At 43.3% G+C, this 22,290-nt stretch overlaps 1 protein-coding gene across 1 annotated transcript in view; it reads right to left on the minus strand.

The window, feature by feature from the left end:
* Positions 1 to 22,290, minus strand: part of ST7L (suppression of tumorigenicity 7 like) — a 427,879-nt gene that overhangs the window by 229,807 nt on the left and 175,782 nt on the right. Inside the window, exon 10 of the mRNA XM_069633325.1 lies at positions 2,411 to 2,483. Coding sequence (XP_069489426.1) covers positions 2,411 to 2,483 — 73 coding nt within the window. The remainder of the gene's footprint in view (positions 1 to 2,410; positions 2,484 to 22,290) is intronic.

The raw sequence follows: 22,290 nt of genomic DNA on the forward strand, positions 1-22,290 counted from the left end.
TGCATTAAACCTTGACCAACCCTCCATAATAAGAGACAAGCGATCCATTGGAAAGAATGGCATACACAGGAAAAACCCCAAGTAACCTCTACACAAGCCCTGATTTTCATGACATCTACAACCTTCCTGAGAACATGAGCCAGATTCCAGACTTCGTGGGATTCCAAGTACCCTCTATAATCAGTTCTTAGCCAGTCTGCCGGAAATGTTAATTGCCAACTCTGCTTATTTCTTTCGCCCCACTCTACTGAGTGTACAGAGTTTGACTGATGAAATCTCATAAGTGTTCCTGAATGCTTGCTAGATTTTGTTCATTGCAAACACTTCGCTGGCTATGCGACACTGTTTGTGCTGTATGAAATACTTTGATAAACAAAATAATATTTGTGATCATGATGTGATGATTCATAAGGTGTTGTCCCTTCTCCCCAAGGGGGAACCTTTTCCATGAGGGTAGGGAGGTGCGGCCACTACCCAATAGTCCCCCCTAGGGGTGATTTGATGCAGGAGGACCTCATGGGAAGAGCCCCCCCCCTCTGGGGACAAGGATGATCAACTGGGGTACAGCCCATTAAATGTTTTCACTCCCCCAGAATTCCATAGCCCTCCCCACTGTTCAAAAAAATGTTATTGAAAGTAAACCTAGGTTTTATTCTAACACCGGAGATGAAGCTAAAGCCAAAAGTACTAGGAAGAGGAAGGGAGGACAAGCACAGGAGACATGAAGGTCATTGACTGTGCTAGTACTGTACGAGGTGACCCCGGGGAAGCATGAGGATTAAGTTATCAACAGAGACAAAGGACCTTTATAATCCACATGGCAGGGACTGGACACAAGGTATAAAATGGAACAAAGGACTATCAAATGTGTCGAGCTTAGCCGTACCAAGCGCACCCTTGTCAAACCCCACTGAGTCTGGCAGCAGGTGGGGAAGCGATCCAGCGCGAGAGATCCAGGCACTGCCGAAAGACAGGAGAGAAGAGGACGCCGGTGAAGTGCCGTGGGAGTCTTCAACGGGTTCTGAAGGAGTGAACCCAGGTAGAAGACTGAGCAGGAGAGCAGTGTCGCGGATCAGATGGGAGAAGTACTGCACAGCTGACGGATCAAGGGCAGTGAACCAGCAGAGCGGAAAGAGAAGACCCGTGGTCTCAAGAAGTCCTGGTGACGTACTACGATCCCACACAAGGTAACAGGAGGTATAAGAGACCTGAAGGGTACACAAAGTTAGAGAGGAGGCTGGTTCACGAAGCTCGCTCTCACCTCAGTTGTGGGGAGCCCGCTACTGGGTATAACCAGGGTCTGGGCCTAGAAAGCAAATACTGAGAATATTGGAGGAAATCTTCCTTGTTGCAGAGGTGACAATAAGCCCACTGACTACCAGAGAAGGGTTTGGGACCCCAACAAAAGGGAACTGAACAAACAAGGAGAACTTCCTCATTGCAGTGACAGCATTAAGTCCAGAGATCAACAAAGAAGGATTTTCGACTTTGCTCGAGTTGCAAGTGTACATCACGCTGAAGATTGTGAGTAAGAACTGTACCAAGCAATATCAGGAGAAGGGAGTAATTCTCCTGGTGCCAAACTAGGAGTTGTCTTAAAGACGCCAGGGGAAGGGAGTCATTCCCCCTTGCCTTGTTGTGAACTGTGCCAAGCAATAACAGGAGAAGGGAGTCATTCCACTGGGCATGAACTGGGAGTTGTGCTGGAGACACCAAGGGAAGGGAGTTATTCCCCTTGGTTGTATTGGAAACAGTGTAGATCTACACAAGGAGAAGGGAGCCATTCTCCTGGACGTGGAGATGTATAAAGACTGTGAAACCTGCAAGCCAGTGGAAGGGAGTCATTCACCCCTGGCATTTTTGTTGTTGCAAGAGAACATTCTTTTGGAAGCTACACAAGCAGCAGAAGTGAGCCATTCTACTGAAGAAGGGACGTTCCGTTAGTGTATCCTTTAGTGCTAGTGTGAGAGATAGAAGTAGGTTGTGACACAGGACGGTGGAGTTTAATTTGGCAGACATTCCCCACAGACTCTTTAGTATTAGTTTTGGGCAGGATAAGCCCCCTTGGAAGAAAAGATAGGGAGGACCTTTTTATGCCCAAATAAGTCTATAACCACCACTATGCCGCCTTTGTGTCAGCTTCCTTCTACGACACCCTTACAGAAGCACCCGCTAAAGCTCATCCGAGGGAAGGGAATGGCAGAGGAGCGCTGCTTCTCCACCGCTCTCTGAAAACAATGAGGAACAGTGAATTCTTTCTGGTACACATCACAGTGTGATGTGCAGCCCCTTTTGCTGGTTTGTAGCCATAAATAGGACGTGTTCAACAAATTCAAAGGAAGACCAGGTCACAACTTGTGCTGCATTTGGATAAGCTGATCCGAGATGCAGTGGAGAAAGTCTTACTCACCGATCTGAAACAGCCCTTGCTTTCAGCAGCGCTGCCGTGTAACAGATTGCTGCTGATTTGGGAAGGCTGATATCTGCAACAAACGTAAGGGGAACACATAAGAATCCTCAATATGACAGTTGGAAACGGTGGATGGCATTCAACATCTCAAAATATTCCACATCTGGGAACTAAGACAAGGAGAAGAGTTCTTAAACATTCATATTACCATTGTGCAAAAAGGGCAACTGGGATTTTAAATTATACAAAAACACATTTCTGAAATTTTCAATCATGTATTTGTATCATAGTAACATGTATTTTTTTTAAATGTTTGTAATTTATGAATATATTTGTTAGGTAGATTTTCATTTTTATGTGAATTCCCCTTCACATGCGAGTCCCCCCCAAAACTTTTTCCTGGACTATTGGGTTTTTGGTCAGTTCTCCTAAGTGAGTGGGAGCCTTTTTTCCACACTCACTCATTCTTTCATCCCATCTTTGGGATCCTTTTGTATTTCTTTTTATACTTTTTTTCTTGGAGTCATGCTTTCCTCCAAGTTCTGTGGCATATGTCTCCTGAATAGACGCCAGCACTACACGGGCTTGTAAGCTTCCATGTCTGCCTATCACGCAGACAGGCATGGATTACCAATCAAGGCAGTAAGCAACAGACAAATCTAAATGTTTGGCTGCACAGGCAGCAATCTCAAGTACCTAACACAGCATTTTAAAGATATGCAATCACTTCCATACTACTACAAACATTGAGACCATTGTGAACTAATTTCCTACATTACAAGAGGTCCCGCAACCCCGGGACCATCTCAACCAATGGACTTAATAAGCCACACACCTCTGCCTTGACAAAGACCCTTTTGGTTGAAACAAATGTTGGCTGTTCTATCCTTTAATGATGTTAACTGTTTGCAAAGATTGTGAATACAATCTGTCACAAGTACATGCCTGACCTGCCAAAAGGTGTAAAACAATTGTAAATATGAAATGTACCATCAACAATTAAAAAAACTCAAAAAAGCACTGCATGCACAAAGTTGCCTTTGCTCCTTCTTTGTCTAATTGAACCCCCCCCCCCCCGGGGCACTTAGGGTGTGGTCCCAGACCAAAGCACATGCAACAGGCATAGCAAACAATAGTATCAGACTATCACTATGCCAGTGCAGGTGATAAACCAGTTCATCACCTGCCCCTCTTGTTTCATGAACTTCCAAAGTGTTAGGCCACCAGAGTGAAAAAGTATTTACCTGCTATATGTTGGTATTCATTCTTACCTGGACCAGTTATTACTTAAGTATTTTACTTACCTTTTGAATTGCATACTGCCATTCGGCAAGTATTACAAAAGTGTTTTGCTTACTGTGAATATTGCATTGATGTTCTAAGTTGCTAATTGTGCGTTATAGTACTTACCTTTCTAAAGAATCATCTTTACCTTAGTGTATATATAAAATAAACCATTATTTTTGTTTAACTTATAGTGTGTCAGCGTTTCTTTGTTCTATATGTAAACACAAAGTTCTTTGTACCTTCCTACATCTCTTCCTTCTTCGTAAAATAAGCCTGGCTGCTCAGCCATTGCTACCAACATACTTGTGTGGTTCAGAACTATACTAAGAGTTGGAGCCCTGTGACCCAAGTGTGAGTCTTCTCAAGTCCTACCTTTAGTGGACCTTTGCAAAACTCCCTAACAATATTCACACACATCTCTTCTGAAGACATTGAAACATCTGAGTTCCCAGGCAGCACATGCCCTTTGAGAACAATTAGGTATTTCTCTGTGGTACCGGCCCTGTACAATATCAACTGGAAAAAAAACTTGGGGGAGTCGGGGGGGATTTCATTCTAAAGTACGGAATCGTTTCAGTTTTAAGGTAAGTGCCAGACTTCAAAATGTTGTCCACACAGATAGAAATACTTTACTTGGACAACAGGAATACATTATGGATATTTACACCAGCTGCTTGCAACACACACACGCTTACTTTTAATCTTAAAATTGGGTTATATCTTTACATTTGGTTACTGCTGGTTCTGTAGATAAAAGCTTCTCGTATAGAAATGTTAACATTTTTGGGCCATCCAACCACACAACAGAAAATAAGTGTAGAGGATCTGCAGCATGAAATGTTTCATCAGCCTGCAAAGTTGTTCTTAGGTGGTTTACCAAAAACATGTGGTGTTTTTTTAAGAGCGTTTAGACTGATCTTTTTAACAATAAGGAGGATTTGGCCTAGCTGAGAGTATTAAAGTTGGTTCCATGATCCTCACACAAGGTGAAAGTCTGCATTTATGAGAATTAATTGCATGGGGCGATAATGATATATTAAGGACGCTTCACTCTGAAGAAATGCTGTTGGCGCACAGAAATAGACCAACTGTGAACAAATGGAACCGACAGAAATGACAGATTCTCAGAGGTTATGTTACGTGAAGGATTTATAGGGTAACCATCCCCCAAAGGGCATTTTGATGCTAGGAACCCCACAGAACACGATAGCTGCCATCAAGCAGATAGAAAAAAGGTTGGCTTTCAGTAGCTTAGCAGATGAGGTTTGGAAGAGGGAACGTGCACGCACAATGCCAAGGGTTACGCTTTGCTGCCGCACACTCAAGTCCAGAAATCTAGACTCCAGACCCTACATATCACACCCCAAGAGACCACAAATGCACAGTGGCAGCATAGCGAGAGTAATCTACCATCTTTTTGGAGGTGTGCATCAATGATCAACTATATTTGAAGGAAGCAAAGTATGATGTGGCAGTTTCCCAATTCATGTGCCTTATTTTTCTAACCTTTGGGACAGATGCTGGTGCCAAGGAGAAGAAATCTGAAGTAATTTCTAACCAGAAACCGTCTCCTAACCTGACAAAAGTGCGGAGCGTTAATATGCAGTCTGCATCCGGCACCATGTCTAGTGGGGTCGATGTAAAAGCATGTTGTTGCCACACAATTTAGCAAATCGTAGAAGGCCAATTTGGTTAAGAAAATCTATAAACAAAATTTTAAAAAACTCCATTGATTGGCTACGATGACTGTCATTCGCTTAACAAATTTAAAATGTGTACAGAATATAATGGTATTTTTCTTTCTGCCAAGAACGACACATAGGCAGTCCTTATGGAAACTATTGCAACACAACAAGTTCAATAAAGAAGACGCTTGTCCGCTATAGCTTTCTATAAAACATACGTATTTGGATTGTCATGCCTATTAAGTTTGAATATATGCATTTACTTGATACATTTGATTTGTTTATGATATGTTTAAAGTACATCTTCTGCTATTCCCAGACATCTCTGTCCACACTATTCACTAATTCAGGTTCCCCGCCCATCATTAGTTATATACAATTAAATATTAGAACAGGTAAACACCCATGTTAACACCATCTTATCCGGTGGATGGTACATCTCCCTCAACTGAAACTATGTCTCCTTCTGGCTGTCAAAACAAGGTTTTTCTTTTCATATTAAAACATGCTTGAAGCCCTCCTTTTCCATTTCCATATTCCCACTGCAATTACAAGACCTCTCTCTACTCATTATTTTTAAAAGTTAGATAACTGAACATTTTCACACTTTTGTATTTTCAAACCTTTGTTTTACAACTTTAATCCTTCCAACTTCATTTTTGAACTCAACCCCAGACAGTGCTGAAGACTGGTGGTTAGGGAGCCTTGGGTTGTAGATGAGCGGAACCTGCATTTGGTGACTGAACTTTATCTGCACCTCCACTACCATTTAGGAAGGGAGAAATGAAACCGGACATTGGATTAGAGGGTCTGATTTAGGGCCTTCTGTGTAAGGTAAAAAACCTGCACTTGAATCTTTGTAACAGAAAATTCTGAATCTATCATTTTCTTGAAATAAGATGACAGACGGTTTAAGAATAAAAGTGGAGAAAATGTAAGACATTATATGGCATATTACATAAAAAGATTTGTTGCACACTAATAAGTCAGCAGAGGATAAGATCACACACCCCGAAACTGCAGAGAGAACAAAAAATGTGTTCTTCATGCGCAGGGAACCCAACACTAAGGGTTGAGCTTCAGAAAATAAGCAGCAAAGTGTAGAGGAACTTGTGATAACTCCAATGTGAGCTCTGGGGCCCATGGGCGTATATTGCTTTATAAGAATTAAAAAATAATAATTATCACGAATTCCCCGGCGGCAACTTCCTCCCATATGGCCAGGGGACAGCAGCTGCTACCTGAACATGACCATGTGGGTGGCTAGATGAGGGAGGATCACATGGGAAGAGACCGACTCCGGGTAGATGTCATGGCTTCATTGGATGAGACATGGTATCCCCCATTTGCCCATTAGATGACCCCTTTGTACCCAATACCCTTGTTGCCTACTGCCATACATCTAGACCCCCCTGTTAGAGAAACTAGAAAAACCCTTTCCCAAAGCTCTGTAGATCCGACTGTCCTCCCTGGTCTAAAACGCGGAAGATGCAAGACAAATCTTTTCCAGTCCTAACTATTCACCATATAGAACGGATATATCATTTGGAACTGTTGAGTGATTTTTCAAGTAATGAATGTCACTCAACAACAATGGACTCCTTTTCCCTCAATCACTCAAATACTGGGTTGAGGAGAAGGGAAAGAGTAATGAAGAATAATGGAGCCCCAAGCTCAATTAACGGTCTAGTTGTTTTCAAAGTTCACCTGTACGCGGGACATTTAAAGACCATAAAGCAAGTTACGCGGTCGATGCAGCTGCTTGGAAGAAGATGTTTATTTCGCTTGGAAGCACAAACCGGGGTGGGGAGCCGAGCGGGTCACCAGACGGGGAGAAGAGAAACGGTGCAGTTCGAAATCCAGCCATGCTAAGAGGCAGTGGAGAAATCCTTGGTGTGCAGCAACTACGGAAAGCAATGTTTTCCTTACCGGGACATGAAATTAGACTGGTGTGCTGATGGGAGGCTGCAGGAGACACTGGAGCGAGGCAAGAGCAGTCCAGAGTCTAAAGAGTGGTACACATTCGCTGCTTGAGCACAAACCAGACTAGGAACACCAACAAGAGCATGTGAGTCAGCCCAAACAGTGTGGGGATCCTGGGTGCGTTTCAGCGACTGTGCCAAATACGAACTGTGATAATTAAAGCCACAGAAGAGAAAGTGAAGAGACTGAATTATAAACAAGAAAGCATATTATTGCAATTATGACCCCTAACAAGATATGATTGTATGGAATATAAGTATGCTAGCAGGTCAAATCAGAATGAGAAACAAGGAAGAATATTGCAAATAAGATCGCTAACAAGATATGATTGTATGACATATACATTTGTGAGGAATCCAAATCGAATGATGTACTAAGGAAATTTAAAATACCTAAAAGGGTATGCACAACTGTGGAAGTAAAAGAGGAACAACGTGGAATGATAGGAAATCCTGGCAGGAGAGTTCACCAGACAATTGAAAGTCTACACAAGTGAATGAGAAGTCTTTGCAGGGGAGTATACCAGGTAGTTACAAGTCTAGAAGACATATGGAGCTGTGCTTAGCAGACAAAAGGAACTTGTTGCAAAGAGGTGGAACTACAAAGCCACACAGCTTTCTAAATAACAGTACTGTTGTGGGCCAAGAAAGACATGAACTGTTAGACCAAGAATCGTTTCGATTGAGGAGCATTCCAGGGGAAGGGAGCCACACTCTGGAGCCAAGGCTTTCACACTTGAAGAACCTTTGTGTTGGAGATTATTTTGTATTAATGCAATTCCAGGGGAAGGTAGCCACCCTCTGCAGCCAAGGCTTTTCATCCTTGGAAAACATTTGTGCTGGAGCGGTTTATTCTTCCTTTACAAACTCTTTTACAGTCACCTAAGGTTAAAGACATTTCCTTTTTCACCTTTTAGACACAAGGACAGTTTTGATTTTGACATCTGACACAGACAGAACCTTAGTGTTTGGTTATAGGTAGTGAGATTCCTCTTAGAGCAGGGTCAGAGAGGCCTTTTCCCAACCCTCATGTTTTTAATAAAATTCTTAAACCAATTAACATAACTAATTTGTGTCAGAGTTTCATTCCTGACTCCTCACAGAAGGTGCAGGGAGATTATCAGTTATGTGAGAGAAAAGGTATGAACATTTTTGACCAGGGGTAAAACAGTAGATCAAGGCCTATGTCAATAAAAGGAGAAAAACTTCAAACCCACAGGTACCAGTCTCTTTTGGGATACTAATGTCATTCTTTGTATGACAATAAAATGAGTAGGGTATTTAACTCCTGTTTTTGCTACCGTGTAAATAAAATACCCATTTAACATTGAGTGAAAGCTTCAAACCCAGGAGGAACAATAGTCAGAATACTGTAAGGGAGGAGAAGGAGGCAACTGTCACAAGTAGCATAGTGCTTGCTATAGACTTTTATTCATCAAGAAAAAGAGAAATCCCAACTCTCCCTATCTCCATGAGGGGTTTCTCTCCCTCAACTGAAGTACTAATGGGTCTGTCTGAATGTCCTTGTAACTTAAAGTTGAGTCCACCATCATGTTTCAAAACTCTAATTCTGGCCCTTACACTAATAACTAAACGAGAAGAGAGTGTCAATTTTCTTTGGACCAAGTAGCACAGTTCTGGTTGCAAGTTCACAACCAGGGGGAATGACTCCCTTCCCCTGACCAAAAGTTTTCACCAAAATACTATCACGTTCCAATGGTTTCCTCCACGAAGAATGCCTCGCTGGTTAAAATGTCCTCAAAATTATACTCCAATGTACACTTGTATCTGAAAGCTGAACACACATGCTGAAGCTTTGTAGTTTGGGATCCCTTTTAGCCAGGAGAAGGACCCCCTTCTCTTGGCTTTGGCTTTTAACCAGCCTGGGGGATCGACTCCCTTCCCCAGGCTCTTTGGTCCTTCTCTCAAGTGTAACGTTACCAGGAGTAGGACTCCCTTCCCCAGGTCTCTTAGATCCACCTATAGGATACTTAGCAACACAGTTTACATACAACTAGAGTCCTGTTGATGTTGTCACTTGCTCGCTAGAGGGGGCACATTTCCCATGGGGCCTGGGAAGTGAGGCTGCTACCAGATAGCCCCATGGGGCTGGTACTCATCGGAAGGATCCCCACTTTCTACTCATAGTTACTTTATGCAGAGTAGGTAATTGCTAAACACCAAGACAAATCTGCACGTGGAACAGATTTTTGAACAAAAGAAAAAGATTTAATGTGTCATCACAAACAAATCATGCAGGTCTTCAGAGTGCAAGCTTCTCATTCTCACACTTCCTGCTGCACAACCTGTACAATTAAAGCTTCTGGAGGCAAAGACCCTCTCAGGAACGGCTACTGTTCTCTGCTCGACAGTAGTCCCGGCGTCTTCTCCCTCCTCCAGTTTCTGCTGCTTACACTGCTATCCCTGCTCACCAATGGCCTGCACCTGAGGGGGGCCTTTTAAGCCTCCTAGTCTCCCTCAGGTGTGGGCCATTCCCATTAACAAGCGGACCACTCCTGCGGTTTTGTTCCTCTTTAGTCTTCTTCTTCGTCTCAGTACTTCTGGAATTATGGGACTTTAAATCCCTAAAGATAATGCGTTTTTCTAGCTTGATTTTTGGTCTCCAACTCATTTCTGTTCTCCATAATATTCCTTAAAGGAATATCCCAAGGATCAACCACAAGGCTGGATTGTATAGAGGAATAACATGGTTTAGAGTTTAAATTATTATTCACAGACTTCCTTTCACTGTACCTTTGGGAGGTTGAGGAGCTTCTGGCTCTATGAGTTACCAGAGTTTTAGAAGGGTTTTTATTTCTTTCAATGACTAAGGGTTTATGGTTGTTTTTACCCATATTAAGATGTTCAACTTGGGGAACAAAAAGATTGTTATGACAACAGGCCATTACATACTTTGGTATTGAAGAGATGTCCTCCCTAGAGAAAGACAAATACTGCGTCCCACCCAACGGAGTACTCTTATTCCCCGGGGGCCCTTTCTCCTCCGTAGTGATCCTCCCACAGAACACCACCGCGAAGTTCAGGATCAGAAAGCATCTGCCTTTCCCTGGCCACCTGGGAGGAGACTTTGGGCAGGGGCATAGTGAGGATTCCGTGGGATTCATCACAACAAGTTGTGTAGCAAAATAAACTCTTTATACCGCTGTAGCAGAAATGAAAATATAGTCAGCTAAAGGTGAAGTAGCTTGTTGGGATATACTCTTTGGGGCAGTGGCCTCTGATCACTAAATGTTCAGAAGATATGTTTAGGATATTTCTCCTCTGTGAAAGATAGTGAGCTAAAGACTCTGGGTACGGCTCTTGTAACCAGGACTCATGTCTGGCAGAGAGTCTTCCAGGACACCCCCTGTTATTTGCATATTTTAAGTAACTTTGGGTCTCTCCCTAAGTTACTAGGGGAATCCAGACGTGGTCCCCTTGCTCACTATTCTTAGAGAGGCACAGCTACACCCTACTGATGAGTTTCAACCAGACCGAAAAACGTGTCTGGGGTTGCTGTTTGAACAACTGCCTAGCATTTCGGCGCTGAACTGCCCCAGGGCAGGACAAAGACCGATATGTTTAGGATATTTCACCTCTGTGAAAGATAGTGAGCTAAAGACTCTGGGTGCGGCTCTTGTAACCAGGACTCATGTCTGGCAGAGAGTCTCCCAGGACCCCCTTGTTGTTTGCAGAAGACCGTTAAAACATTCAGAAATATGGGGTTTTAAAACGTTTTTAAAAAAATCATGTTAAACAAGGGGATAGTCGCAAAATAAAACTGTGCCATGATTGTGTCAAGGAGCTGCCACAATTTAAGCAACGTCAGCAAAAGTCTGTTGTACGGTAATGACCTTGATCAACGGAATGCATTTGCTTATCAATAACTGGTTCATTTTACAGAGAAATATCCCTTTATTTAATACCACCCACCACGATAATAGTAACCCGCAATCTGTGACAAGAAAAAGGCTGTTTTTTTTTTCAACAACACTTTATTGATTTCCATATAAACATTAATAGTAAAAGCAACCATGCCTCACAATCAGCATAAAGAATGAAATTTACAAAAAGACCAGAGCATTATAAAGACTACAGATCAAACAGAAAACCAACCGTAGTGAAACATATCCAGCAAGATAACCACACAAGACAGCACAAACAAACAACAAAAAAAGGGGGGGCCGGGGGGAGAAGGAACCCCACCATATCCACTACAACTACCATAACCATCAAAACAAGTCCACTTTCCCATCAATCATATTTTATTTAAAACAGCAAATTAAGAAATTAAAAGGTGGTCCCCTAACTTTCAATGCTGGGGAAGTCTCATACAATATTCTACATGAATACAGGCAGCTTGTCTACAGCAAAGAAAAGCAACGTGTCCGCTGTTTGTTCCACTAATGTTTGCACTTCAATTTTCACAAACATCCATATGTATGAAAGCAAATGCGAATAACCTTTCCCTCCAATAAAAACATAACCAATGTTATTTTGTATTTCGATTTAAAAAGATAAAAACATTCTTAGAATAAAGTTCAAAACAATGCACTTAGGTTTTCTATGAAACCATGGACATCTGTATTATCAGAGGAAAATGTTGTCTTAACATACCAGTTTTGTATTCTATGAATGAATCAACTCTGAAAACAATCTGTCACATTACAGGTTTCTAGACTGGACAGATCCAAAATGATGTTGTGGCATTCACTTGATTGCAATTATTCTAAAGACTTGGGTGCAGGGATTCGATTTGTTTTTCAGACAGCAACACCTACACCCCCATTATTCTCCAGTAATAAAATCCACCCTCTCAACCCTCACGTTCAACAGGCTCATAAAGTAAGAGATTGCTATTACTGTATTCACTAGGGCAGACGCCAATACCAAAGGCTTGTCATCCCACATTTCAATTCAGGATGTCCAAGGCCTCCAGAGATCCCAAATTGCTGGATAAAAGCCTTAAGATGAAACTATACAATTTTAATCAATTACAAAGTGCATACTCTTTGTACTATACCCCCACACCTCTCCCTTTCAGTGACAAAGCTTATACAGAGGGTTCATTCTTGGGACTTTTGTTGATGTTCTGGGATTACTGTACTCACTTCTGGTTTTTCTTTCAAAGACCCAGGACCGGTTTGAAAATAGACTAGCTCTAGGCAACTCCACCAGGATAGCTCTTCCTTTCGGTCCGCCAGTCTGCTTTCAAAATACCTCTGAGGCAATCTACTTCCATCTGGGGAAAGGCTCTGCATTCAGCTTCCTCTGGAAAAGCCTTTCTTAAGGAGAACTTCCATCAGCTACTTGAAGTTGGAACCCTAATCTAGTTATCTCCCACTGGGAAGGTGCTCTTGTTTTGCTGCTTTTCAAAACCTCTCTGCACTCTTCCAGTTTCTGAGTTTAAATACTCAGCCAATACAGCCTCATTTGACATGCAATTTATGATTGGAGAGAACCTGTGATAACTCCCTTTCACTTACTCACACCTCAAGTTCCCCTCTTTGCTTTCATTGAGCCAATGTCTTAACATATCATAAGAGAATGTATTAGCTGAGAATTAGCCAAAACCTTTGGACGTAGGATCAAAAAGGACTGAAATATTTATTTTTGTTATAATCCCTGTTGACTCGTGCCATTTCTATGAATTATATAAACAAATTAGCAAGAATATTTTGTATTCGGAGACCACCTTTGTGTGTTTGCATGCATAACAGTTATTAAAATATGCAAATGCATTAATTTAAAATCGGACAAAAGGTCCAAAAACTAGAGCAGAAAGCGTATTTGCCATTTGTCACTTTTCAGATGCATTTTTCAGTGCACTTTTTTTGCTGTACAAGGCAGCTTCCATTTTGTGTGTGTCTGTCTGTACATTTTTAACTGCTGAGACAGATATTCTGTGAAACAAAGAGACCATTTGAACAGGATAATTTAATGGAACAAATTGCTCCGCCAGGGTCAGAGGTGTAGAGTCTGTTTAAGGCCACTGCCAAGAGCGCACTTTAATGATCCAGCAGACCCTGTACTTATTGACCTTCATATCATCTTAAAAAAATAGGACCACGAAAATCCCAAGTTTGGAATGCATTTTGACTTATTGTATTGTTTGTGAATTTTACATACAGGCCATTGTTTTGGGCAGACACAGATGTGTCCATTAACCTCTTTAAAGTGTGGGTCATAGTGATGGATAAAGGGACCTGCGCATTCTTTGTCTTGAGAGGGAAGAGCTCTGCATAAACATACAGATTAAGTGAAATGAAGATCACAGGTTTAGAATCACAGTACATAACACCTACCTGAGATCTACAGCCCATGTAAACAAGTGTGGCATTTACCTTGTCTTGATTTATAATAACCTGCATAACAAATGATTGTGTTTTATAATTCATACCTGTCCATCATTTCCTTGCAGAACACCAATACAAACGCACACGTTGCTATAGCCTTCACGCAACATGGCTGCATTATAAATACCACAGCGCTATATAATATTAAAAAAAACCTGTTAAATTCACTTGTCAACTGCTTGGTATTTCAATCACTGTAAATTCACATTGCTTTATGGAAAGCATCACATTCAATTACATAATTGCATACAGTAGTGTGTGCTCTATGTTTTCATAGAGTCGCAATGTTGTTCAAAAACAAAGACAAGTGAAAAGGCTCCCGTTTATGTGAAAAGAAGCTGTCAAAGTCACCATCCAGCTGTAAAAGTGCATGCCAAAGGGGACCACACAAGAACCCTGGGCAACTTTGTTCAAGGCAAAAAGAACCAGATGCTGGGGGATAGAGTCAGATATCGGATAACCAAGATTACAGCCTCAGTAACCAAAGTGGATGACAAATGGTGGTTCATCTGTGCAAAAAGAGGCAAGTGTAGTTTCCAGTAGCAAGTCTTTTTGAGTCCTGGCCCTAGGCCACAAGGTGAGCAGTGCAGGGGCTAACATTTGCTGTTCAATATAACCCAGAATATTGGTAAGTAACAAGATTCTTATTGATATCTAGTAAGTATGCTGACAGCCACTGTTAATCCTTTGTCAAAACATCCCAATTGATGATCCAAGATTCAACTACAAAGTTCTGTGAAATCCTTGGGATTCCTTTTTTTTTTTTTTTTTTTTTTTTAATCAACCATGTTGGCCTAAGCTAAAGTAATTGCTTCTTCAAGCTACCATCTGATACCAATTTGAAAAATTAGACCTTTTCTATCTGAAAACAACTGAAATCACTGGATGAACGTCAGATTACTGAAATAACTTGTTCTTCTGGGTTCTGTGACAAACCAAAGGGTGTCTCACCCCCCTAGTCATCACGGACTTGTGATCCAGGGGGCCAGGACAAAGCAATCGCTTTTGGATCCAGTTCCGGGGCGGGCGGGTGGACCAGTGCGTGAGGTTCACCTGGGTGAAGCAGGGTCTTCAGAGAGTAGGGGTGAGAGCCAATGGAGGGACTCAGTATTCCCCCTTTTGTTTATCTGACCCATCTTATTTCTTATTTTTTAGGATTCACCGAAGTCCCAACCCCCCCCGTCCTTTTTTACACAAACACTGCACCTAGTAAGAGGACGACAGAGTAACCAGACTAACTCTCCCACATCATACTGGATATGTCCCGTTAATTGGGTCAGGCAAAGTCAGGCATACACAATACCAATTCGCTCTTCTCACACGAATAAGAGGCTGAACCTAGAGACACACCGAGCAAGGCGGGACACTAGTACGAGCAAAACATTTGGGACGAAGGCTGGAGCAGAGCGACGGACCAAGGGATTAGAACAGCGGGTCGAAACCACCAAGAGTTCCTTATTGAAGGTTGTTGCCTCAGACAGGCCACGAAAGACATGTGGAGAAGGCTGCATTGTCTTTCGAGGACGCCAGCGACCCACCCGGGTGAATGGCAGAGTTGGGGAGGCGAGGCTAAGTCTGTGGTACTAACCTTGACTCATGAATTGGAAATCCACAAAAGAGACGCACACAGCCGGTGAGTTGGCAAGCAAAATGAGAGACCAGTGTGTGCTAAAGTTTGAAGTAGCAACATTATATCCCAAGTGAAGGCTGCACTTGTGTGAACGAGACTCGAAGAAAGGCAGACCCGTCTATGAACTTTGAAGTAAAGACAGCTGTGAGATCAGCAATACTAATTGACGGAGTGGTCCGGCGAAAGGAAGTAGCTCACTCGAAAGTCTCTATGAAAGGTACATTGTTTGAAGCGATAAAGCGAATGAACAGCAGAAGTGAAGTAAGCAAGATTAATCCCTAGAGAAGTGGAAAGCTAAACTGTAAACTTTGAGTCAAAGTGGTCCTGCGGTGGTCTGAAAAGAAAGCCATGCACATTCTAAAGCCTGTAACAACCGAAAGGGGTCTAAGCCCGATAGAAGGAGACCCGAAGTGTAATGAGCTTGGGGAAGGTAGCCCCCTTGCAAGTTTTTTGAATTTTGTTGCGAGAGGTCTGAGCCCGACTGGAGGGTGAACTACGTGAACTATGTTGTGAAAAGTCTGAGCCCGACAGAGGGGGACCTAAGTGAACTATTTTGTGAAAGGTCTGAGCCCGACAGAGGGGGACCTACGTGAACTATTTTGTGAAAGGTCTGAGCCCGACAGAGGAGGACCTATGTGAACTATTTTGTGAAAGGTCTGAGCCCGACAGAGGAGGACCTATGTGAACTATTTTGTGAAAGGTCTGAGCCCGACAGAGGAGGACCTATGTGAATTTGTGTTGAAACATTATTTGAAAGTCAGGAAAAGAGACTAACATGAAGGCCAGGCGGGCCTCGATCCACGTTTTGGAACTGTTCATTGTGTTGGAAACCGAGCCAGAGTGTGTCATCCTGACTACAGGGATGAGCCTTAATCTGTGAGGTCTAACGTGGGGAGGAGAGCTGGTTCAACCACATTTATTCTTTTGAACACTGATTTTTCCTTTGCATACATTTCTCCTTTAGAGACTTTTTTGTACAAGAGAAACAATTTACTTACCCCTGGTAATGTTCTTTTGACTGGATGTTCATCCCACGTATTCTTCATCTACGATATCTCCCATCTCCTGCTTCAGCTGCTTCGGAAACCTTTTTCGACAGAGGGTGCTGTGCGTCGATGCCCTCTAATATGTCCCTTGAGGGCCTCTGTCTTGAGGATGATTTCATCAAAGGTATAGATGAAACGTGCAGCACCTGTTGGCTTCAGTTTTGTTTTTCTTGCTTTTCTTACAATAGAACTATCAGCATTAATGTGTTTTAGACCACACCAGATTCTGAAGGAACGTAAAGTGTAAATCACAGAAATTCTACTGCGGTGTAGGCTGGGAGGGGCGATGAGAAATACACGGGAGGCGCATCCAGTCGAAAGATCGTTACCAGGGGTAAGTAACTTGTTCTTTGAATGGATTGTATCCTCCCACATATTACTCATCTACGATAGACCGCTGAAGCAGTATTAGTTTTGGCGGAGGGCGTACGAATTTTGCAATCAAGGGCTGTTATGAACCGAATGAATGACTGCATTCCCAGAATTTCCATCCTGGTTTTAGGTGCAATCAAGGCAGTAATGCTTAGTCAATGTGTGAGTGGTAGACCAAGTGGCAAACTCACAAATATCTTTTATTGTAACCCCTCTTTGCAGACAAGAAGGAGCCATGCCCCTAGTGGATGGTCTCTCAAGCCTTCTGGGGGATCTTTCCCGGCCAGACTATAGCATTCAGTAATAGCCAATATAATCCATCTGGACAAGGTTTGCTTAGTTACAGCCTGTCCCAGTCTATGACCTGTATATCCTATAAACAGTTGGTCATCTAGACAAAACTGACATTCTTGAAATGTAGAAACTCAAAGCCCTTCTTGGGTCAAGTCTGTGTAACCTTTCCTCATCCTTGCCAGGATGAGGTGGTGGGTAAAAGGTAGGCAATACTAACAACCTTGTCCTTATGACAAAAACCCATAAAAGGTGGTTTAGAAGGTAGTGCCTGCAACTCACTCACAATACTGGCTGATGTTCACGCCACTTACAAGATGGTTTCGAATGTTAGTAGTCAAAGGACATGAATGGAGTTGTTCAAATGGTGGACACATGAGAAATTTCCAAACAAGTTTAAGATCCCAAATAGGAACTTGATAAGGGGTTGGAGGGAACACGTCCCTGAGTTCCTTTAGAAACTGTACTACCAAAAGGTATTTTAAAATATGTTTCCTCAAACCAACGCTTGAAGGTGGAAAGCGCTGCCAAATAACCTTTAATGTTTCCAATCTGGAGCTCCAGATTGGCCAAATGCAGCAGAAAAGATAGCACATCCGGTGTTTTGCATAGCTAAGGATCCACATTCTTATCCTTGCACCAGCTGCAGAATGTGTTCCAACGGCAGCGGTACACATACTTTGTTGCTGGCCTTCTGGCCGAAAGAAAGATCTCCATTACGTCCTCTGGGAGGTCCCAATCCTTGTACCTCAACCTCTCAGAAAACATGCGTGAAAGTTGAGCGTGTTGACCTCTGGATGGAGAACCAGACCCTCCTCTTGCGAGAGACGGTCCCCTCTTTACTGAAGACATTTTGGTGGGCAGATGGACATTTCCAAAAAGTCTGGGTATCACGTCCTCATGGCCCAATCCGGAACAATTAGGATAATGGAATGGATTTCCTGACATTTCTCAACCTCCTGATCACGTAAGGAATAACAGGGACTGGAGGAAACGCGCACAGAAGTGGAAACTCCCAGTCCACTACGAACGATAGATCTCTTGGGGGAAATTCCCTGGAGCAGAACAGTTCACACTTCATGACCAGTGTCAACCGGAACAGATCCACTTGAGGGGTTCCCCAAAGGGTGAAGATCTCTGGAAGGACTTCCTGCATTGCCTCTCTACACAGTGGTAGTGACCCTATGCCTCCTCTCTTATTGAGGCAGTACATGGCCACAGTGTTGTCCATCATTATCAGCACATTCTATCCCCATACAGAGGGCAGAAAAGCCTTCAGTGCAAGTTTGATTGCTCTCAGCGCCAAAAGGTTTGATGTATAGTTTGTGTTCCGATGGAGACCAATGACCGTCAGATCTTTGGTGTGGGCTCCCCACCCAGTGAGTGAGACGTCCATAACTACCGTTATCTGTGGCCACAGTTGCCACAAAGTTTCTCCCTTCAGAATGTTGTCCTCGCAGGCCCATCACAGGAGATCGTGTGCAACCCATGATCCCGGACTTGTTTGGGAGAACGTGCCCTGATCAGTCAATCATCCAGGTAGGGGTAGACGGGAATCCCCCCATACTCTCCTGAGACTCGCTGCCACCACTGACATCAGTTTGGTGAATACCCTTGGCCGGAAGGTCAGCCCGAATGGCAGAACTCGAAATTGATAATGAGAACCGCCAACAGCGATCTTCAGGTACTTTCTGTGCTTGAGATGAATTGGTACATGAAAATAAGCATCCTGAAGGTCCAATGGCACCATCCAATCCTGGATCTGGAGGGCCTCAAGAATCTAAAAAAGTGTGACCATCTTGAACTTGTCTTTCCTGAGGAACTTGTTCAAGCATGTCCAAGATGGGTGTCGGTCCGCCATCCTTCTTGGGGATTAGGGAATATGGAGAACATCCTTTGTTCATCCGTTGCCCTAAAGCACCTTAACATTTCCTGCAAAAGGAATGAATCTGGAACCTTGAATGAATGGTTTCCCGGTGGATGATTCTGAGGTCTCTGAACGAAGGGGGAGTGGGGGGGGGGGGGCAATAACCCTAGGCTATGGTTTCTAATGCACAAACATCCAAAGTAATGCCTCACCATTCTTTCCGATGCTGAGACAGTCTGCCCCCCCACTGGGGTGTCGTGAGTCAAGACCTCCAAGGTTTTGAATCAGCTGCTGATGGTAAAGATGCTGCTGCTGAGGCGGGCTTTGCACCTCTCCTCCTCGTCCACCACGGGGGGAATATTCTTTGGCCTCTGACCAGCCATTACTCTCGATCTTCCAACTGAAGAGTAGAAGCGAAAGGATCTACCCCTCCAAGGAGGTCCAGTGGGGTGAAAGGGCTGAGGCTGCCTGATGGCAGTACCTATAGACTTGGCTGCCACTTTCGAGGTCTGCAGCTTCTCAAAGCTTTCGTCAGCCTTGCTTCCAAAAAGATGAGGCTCGTCAAATTGCATACTAAGGAGTCTAGACTGCACGTACGGTACAAATCCAGACTTCCTTAACAACGCAAATCTGCGCATCACAGTGCTTGCCGCCATGGCTCTGCTGATGCTGTCAGCAGAATCCAAACCGGACTGTAGAGACTCACACATGGCCGCTAACCCATCTTTTACAATGGCCAGGAAGCTGTCTCTTTCTTCCCCTTCAGGAATATGTTCAGCCGTCAAGGATACACAGTCCCATAGGGTGAAGGTACATTTTGCAAGGGCACATGTAGAGTTGCCAGACTTGAGAGCCATGCTCCCTGGCAGAAAATACTTTCTTTGACCAGCCGTTTATCTGCTCATCATCCTGATCTGGTGTAATGGTCGGATAAGCAGCTTGTTTGGAGGTAGAGGTTACTGCTTGCACTACCAGGCTTTCTAGGGTAGGGTGTTTTTATAATTAGTTGGGGTCACTACTTGACGCGCTATATATTTTTGTCAAATTTGTATTGACTGCCGGACTCTACTCTGGTGCTTATTTTCTGAAGGCTCACAGTTTTCATAAATCGACGAGAGATATTTAAAAAAATCCTTTCTTGCCCATACGGCTTTAGGCACCAACAACCCCTCCTATCTAGCAGAACAATACCAACAATGCCTTACCCAAACTATTGACCTACTTGCTCCCATCACCACTAAAACCCATAGACCTGACAAACGCTCCTGTTTTTGGTTTAATGGGGAACTTGTAGCCTTAAGACGCACAAAAAGATCACTTGAACACCTCCATAAGAAAAAAAAAAAACCCAAATCAGCATTAGCCTTTGCTGAAGCCAACAAAACTTATAAATCAGCAATAATCACCCAAAAAGCCAATGCCCTCAACCTCCGCATTACTCATGCGTCCTCAGACAGCAAAGAACTGTTTACCATCCTTAGAGAGCTCGAAAACCCTTGTCAAAGCTCAGCGCCCTCTAACGCTAGCAAAGACTGGTGCACCACTATTCAAAACGCACTCTCATCGAAAATCCTCCTACTGCAAAATAAAATCGATAGTAAAAAAACGCTCCTAGCTGACAAAACTCCACCCACCATATCAATGACCACATCAAATGCCACTACTGGCCCCCCCATTTCAATTCACACCAGTGACTAACAAAGAAGTATTTGACACCATAATGAAACTCAAAGCTTCCAACTGTAAAGACCAATTCCCCTCCCACTTAGTGAAACTATGTGCCCCCACCCTCACACCTAACATCACCGAATTCATCAATGCCTCTTTCCTCACAAACACAGTCCCCACCAGTATCAAAAAAGCTTGGGTGACACCACTTCTAAAAAAAAAAAAAAAAACATCCCTGGACCCAACAATACCCACTAATTACCGACCTATTACAACGGTCCCATTCCTCCTAAAAATAATTGACAAAACAGCCTACTGCCAAATTCAGAACCATTTGGAACAACATCAATTACTAGGAGACCGCCAGTCAGGATTCCGTCCCAACCATAGCACAGAGACAGCCCTCCTTGATCTGAAGATCCAAATGGATGCCACTAGAGAAGCAGGCAAACTGTCTACTGATGCTCCTGGACCTCTCAGCGGCCTTCGATCTGGTTGACCACGATAAACTCTGTAACACTCTAGCAAACAATTTCAACCTAGCTCCGAACGCTACCAACTGGATCAAATCATTCTTGGCCGATAGGACTTCCAGAGTATCCATCGGCAAAGAATCAGCAGACCCAGTGCCTGTCCCTGCAGGTGTGCCGCAAGGTTCCTGCCTATCCCCCACTCTGTATAATGCCTACACCAAGCTATTATTTGCAGCGTTGGATACCATGGGTGTCATCTATACCAACTTCGCTGATGACACGCAAATCCTCATTCCTCCCTCAGGCAATCATGAACAAGACTCCCTCCTGGTTAACCAAATCTACTCACCCATCCTGGATGGCTAAAAACAGCCTTTGTCTCAACGACGACAAAACCGAGCTCCTCATACTAGGCTCCTCCAGCAAAATCAACACCCTTGAGCCCACTTTCAAATCATTCACCATCGATGGAACCATAATCCCTGTTCTTAAACAAGTCAAGACCCTTGGCGTCTATTTAGATGCAACACTATCCATGTCTAAACAAGTAAACACATTAGCCTCGTCCACTTCCTACACCTCCAAACTCATTTCCCTCAGCCGTAAATTCCTCTCAGCCAACAACTTTGTCACTCTAGCCAGAGCACTCATACTGTCTGAGCTGGACTATTGTAATATCCTATTCCTTGGCACTTCCAAAGCCAACATAGCCAAACTTCAACTCATGCAAAACAAAGCCCTCAGAGCAGCTCTAGGCATCAAAAAATCCGAACATATCTCTAACACCAGAAGAGACCACCACTGGCTCCCCATCCAAGCCAGAATTCTATTTAAAACCCTGAGCATCACCCAAAAATGCATGCTAACAAAGCTCCCAAATACCTCAACAACACAGTCATGATGAAGCCCCAGACCAGACTCCTCAGGTCCAACAAAAACACATACCTTGAAACCCCCAGATACAAAAGAGAAAGCAGGGGGTAGTAGCTTCAAAACACTGGCCCGCAGACATTGGAATGTGCTACCTTCCCACATTATGAATGAAACCTCCTTCCCTAAATTCAAAAGCTTCTTGAAGACTTGGCTCTTCAATAAGTTCTAACTGAACCAGAGCACTAATCCCCTCCAATTAATTGTTTATACCTGACTGCTTTGTATAGTATTGTATATGATTGATTGCTATTCCTGTGGTCCTCTGTGTTCTTTCTAAGATTGCATTCTCC

This window comes from Ambystoma mexicanum, chromosome 13, assembly GCF_040938575.1.
Source record: "Ambystoma mexicanum isolate Mex_15411 chromosome 13, UKY_AmexF1_1, whole genome shotgun sequence".
Taxonomy (NCBI): Eukaryota; Metazoa; Chordata; class Amphibia; order Caudata; family Ambystomatidae; genus Ambystoma; species Ambystoma mexicanum.